The sequence below is a fragment of the Sinocyclocheilus rhinocerous genome, unplaced genomic scaffold (genome assembly GCF_001515625.1).
Source record: "Sinocyclocheilus rhinocerous isolate Xijiao unplaced genomic scaffold, SAMN03320098_v1.1 scaffold753, whole genome shotgun sequence".
Taxonomy (NCBI): domain Eukaryota; kingdom Metazoa; phylum Chordata; class Actinopteri; order Cypriniformes; family Cyprinidae; genus Sinocyclocheilus; species Sinocyclocheilus rhinocerous.
Window position 1 is genome coordinate 559602 of NW_015655991.1, and position 4562 is coordinate 564163.

Below are 4562 nucleotides of genomic sequence, written 5' to 3' on the forward strand. Positions count from 1 at the left end.
TTTTTTTTTTTTTTTGAAATAGCCTTTGTGCACAGCCAGCCTTGTACTCTTCTAGGTTCTCGTCCATAAAATGCGTTGCACAAATTCGAACATCTGGGTTGTGCTGTTCTGTTGTAAATAAATCTTAACCAATGATTACTAATTGCATTTTCTTCCGGAAGGCCAAATAAAGTGCTTTTGCTTTCGCACTGAAATACACAGCACAAACCTTTTAAAAGTAAAAACAACACCATTTGTCATTTATGTTCTATTTTGAAAGGAATAGTTCACCCAGATATGAAAAGGTGCTGCTTATTTACTCACCCTCGGGCCATTCAAGTCGTAGGTGTCTTTCTTTCTTCAGTAGAACAGTAAAGAAAATGTTTAGCTGAACCCATAGTCCTTGGTGATCTATAATATAATAAAGTCCATGGGAACCATCAGTTGGATTAAAGTGAGCAACAACAGTGTCAGTTCACATACGTGTACGTCATTACCATGAGCTATTGTTTTTTTTTTGCATATTATGTTTACATGGACCATGGTTTCAGCTAAAAATCTTTACTGTTCTACTGAAGAAAGAACGTCACCTACATCTTGGATGGCCTGAGGGTGAGTATATTAAGAGCAAATTTTCAGTTTTGGGTAAAATATTCCTTTCTCTGTAAAATATTCCCACAGAGTAGAGCAGAAATACACATGCTAACAATGTCATTGTATGTTTATATTTGAATAATATTTACTGTAATACCATTTTTACTTGCTGAATCTTCAAAAATCTGATTATAGAGGGGAACTGGATGAAGGAAAAGATCAGTGTTTTCTCAGTTGCTGTTGTTAAAAAATGGCAAGCATGCTGTTATGTTGCATTTCAGGCATGGGAGCTCCGCTCTGGGAGCGGTTCAGTCTCTGGGGCAGGTCCTCATCATCTTCCCATGTTGTTTTTGGCAGCTAGCATAAATTAGTCAATTTGTCAGTGACACAGAATTTCTGTGAATGTTTCTTGTGGGTCACACTGGAGAATGTTTTCTCAGGCTGGAGTTTGAAGTGAACTGGGAGACAAAATGCATGCCTATCTGCATGATATGGGCTAAACTGCTTGAATATGTTTCTGTTATGAGTAATTTCTACTCAGAAACATAGAATATCAAAATCTGAGGGTTGCACTGATATATCAGTGAAATGCCTAGATTTAAAATAGCAACAAGCTATTTCATAGAACAAGCTTTTTTTGTGTCCATCTTGGGCACTAAATAGGGCAAATGATGTCATGATGGAATGCTTTTATCTTAAAGAGGACTGGATCTAGTGGAGCTGGAACACATGGGCAGCAGACACAGGCAGGACTGAGAGCAGTGCAGACAGAAAGAGGCTGGGCAGAATAATTTTTTTTTTAATAGAGGCCTGAATGCATCAAGGTTCCAGGTATATACCAGGTCTTATTTGACTATTTTAATAAGCAGCTGGCTGTCATGTATTTTTTTTTTATGAGAGGCTACCAGGCTCTCATAGACACCAAAGCAAGAAGTTTTAAAAAATTGTAGTTCTATGTGTTAGCTTGACATATTTGCGTGTAGAATTTGAAGATTCAGGTTCAAATCCCAACCTAATATATTTATAAGTATTATAAAAGTATATTAAAACATTAATTTATTTAAACTTAATATTGAGTAACATACATTTCACACACAACTTTGCCAGTTGTCTGTTTTTACTTTACTTTAGACAGTAAAGCATTGCACATGAGCAACTGAACAACATACAGTAGGCAGTGCTAGTAGGCAGTGTTTCATTTCTAGATGAATCAGTGTTTTTGAATCAGTTGGGTCATTAAATCAGTTGATTTTGAATCATTAAATCAGTTGATTTTGAATCATTAAATCAGTTGAGCGAATGATTCAATGACCCACTCATACAGTAGTCTTTTGTTTTGTTTCAAGATGAAACTGGGTTTTTGAATGAATCGTAACCCAGCCGCTGGGTCAAAACAACCCAATTGCTGGGTTTGTCCCTATTTTACCCAGCACTGGGTTGTATTTAACCCAGCATTTTTTAGAGTGTACAATTTATAATAAATAAAACATAATATTTAAAAAAGATAATTGCGACAGCCATTGATTATCATGCATTTTCAATTAATGGAAAAGAGTAGATTTAACATTTTAGGATGACAACAAAATTTTTGAACCTGCAAATTGTGCAACTTAATTTAATCAAAAAGTTGCATTCATAATAGCTTTGCTGGTTTGAATAGAAATGACGCTTCTGATTTTAAACTCTTGGCTTGCTCAAACACCCTTCCTGTTTTTGACTTGTCTTATATACTTCAGTTTATCTTAAGTTGCCTCATCATTGTATAACCAACATCCTGTAAGATATAGACTGCATGCAGCTTAGTGTTGGAAGGTTCCCACAAAGCTCTGAGACTGAACGCCTTGACAACAAACAGTTTTAGGGCCTCAGCCCTAAAATACCACATTCTGCAATCACTTTTGAGAAGGCAGCACTGGTTTCCATTCACTGATAGTGAGAGTGCTAATGGTCATAGATGGAGGCCTGTGGATGGAAGAGCCTGAGACAGGGATGATAACAGCGGGCTGAAGTCATAGCCGACTGAGCCCGTGTCCCCATGAGGCCAGTTGCATGGCTCAAAAAGCACTTTCTCAAAGATTTCCTTTGAAATACGCTCTTTTGCGTATCACTGTGCTCAAATGAGCATTCACAACTCTTGTGGTTTCCTGTGGTGAAATACAAGACATTTTCTCAGCCTCACTGTGGAAGTCAGCATTACACACCTAATGGCTTGTAATTAGACATTTTTTTACTAGAAGCTTTAAAAAGTCAAAGCTGGACTAAAATTCTCAAATAGAGGGTGTTGCTTTGCCCGTTGCAATATTGTGTGTGTTTTTATACATTTTTAAGAAAATGTGTTATATATAAAAGTGGCAGGTGTTTTTACAGTTAATAAATTGATTTGAGTGTTTTGCCATGGATTGTAATTCCATAGATTAATATTAAAAACAATATATCAAAAAGAAGGGGCCGTTCTCATTCATACACTAACATTTTTGTATTTCAGGAGCATTCTGTTGTAAAAAAGCGCTCTGTGGCTGAACTAGCTGGAAAATTCAGTTGTCCAATATCCCACATGACAGACGCTGAAGTGGTGAGGTTTCATATTATCCGAATATGATCACATCCTCTCTGCTTTCGCACTTGAACTTCCTAATTTGTCCCATCTCCTTTTTTTCTGGACTTTAACAAAGTCATCTTTTTTCCCCTGATTTTGCTTATAGTTTATTATTTTGTTTTCAATCTTCAGCTTTTCTGCTAATTTTTCCTAATTTCCTGAAAAAACAGTTAACCCTTAGTTTAGTGTGGATAAAAACTTAAGCAAAAGAAAAAAAAACTCAAATGATAAAATAAAAGACATTAACATTAAAATTGGAAAGTTAGGGTTATTTATCCATAGCAAAAGAATCAATTTATGTATATTAAGAACTCTATATTACAGTATAGCATAACATTAAGTCTAAAATGAATAACTTGTGTAACACAGACAAGTTTCCTGATACCCGCTATGTACATTTAAACAGGAAGTGTATAATTCAGGGGGAAATTTCTAGGTTAGTTCTGGGCCCGTCCCCTATATTGCAGACAAGAAAGCAAATTTCCTTGTCACATTCTTTGGAACAATTCTGCAGTGGATTTTTGGTTTTGTGCCACCCAGATTTTTGTCCTTATGAATGTGCAACTCTTGTTATATGTGCCTAGGTATTAATGTTAAGACTGGTTGTGCAAATCCTCATGAACTGCTTGGCAAAGTGTCATTCTATCGCTTAGGAAACAGACACCGAAGGAAGGCGTCCTCAAGCACAGATATTAATAAGAGTGAATGTTATGCAATGCAGAAATACTATGCTGCATGTCTATGCAGGTGGCAGATGGTTTGTCTTGTTTTTACCACTACTTTCCTATCTTTTTCCCCTTTGTAAGCCTTGTTGCTCACTTTAGCATTTCTCAAACATTTCCTCATTGCAAACAAGTATATACAATATGCATATCATTAAAAATGTTGTTTGCCTATCTTAATGTTTAATTTAGTCGTGCAATTTTTAAAGTGTTTTATTTTTAGACAGGATTTTTAAATGTTTTTTTTTTTATTTCTTATATTTATAAATTTTTTGTTTCTTAAATATTTATAAAAACATTTAATTAATATTATGCATTTTTTATTTGTGAAATATTCGAATTATTTTTAGTTTTTAAAGGGGTCATATGATGTTGCTAAAAAGAACATTATTTTGTGTATTTGGTGTAATGAAATGTGTTTATGCGGTTTAAGGTTCAAAAAACACATTATTTTCCACATACTGTACATTATTGTTTCTCCTCTATGCCCCGCCTTTCTGAAACGCGTCGATTTTTACAAAGCTCATCGGTCTGAAAAAGCAGGTGTGCTCTATTTTGCTTTCACAAAGAAACACAGCGCCTTCACGACATGGCGGCGGCGGCACAACAATACTACAGCGAGAATAAAAGTTACACCTTCTTTCTTTGCGTGAACATTTGGGCGGTGTTAT

General features: G+C 35.4%; 1 protein-coding gene across 2 annotated transcripts in view; it reads left to right on the forward strand.

The window, feature by feature from the left end:
• Window positions 1-4562, forward strand: part of LOC107718954 (capZ-interacting protein-like) — a 27196-nt gene that overhangs the window by 16937 nt on the left and 5697 nt on the right. Inside the window, exon 2 of one of the 2 annotated variants that reach the window (XM_016526206.1) lies at window positions 3059-3145. The exons of the other annotated variant lie outside the window; for it this stretch is intronic. Coding sequence (XP_016381692.1) covers window positions 3059-3145 — 87 coding nt within the window. The remainder of the gene's footprint in view (window positions 1-3058; window positions 3146-4562) is intronic. 2 annotated transcript variants of the gene reach the window in all.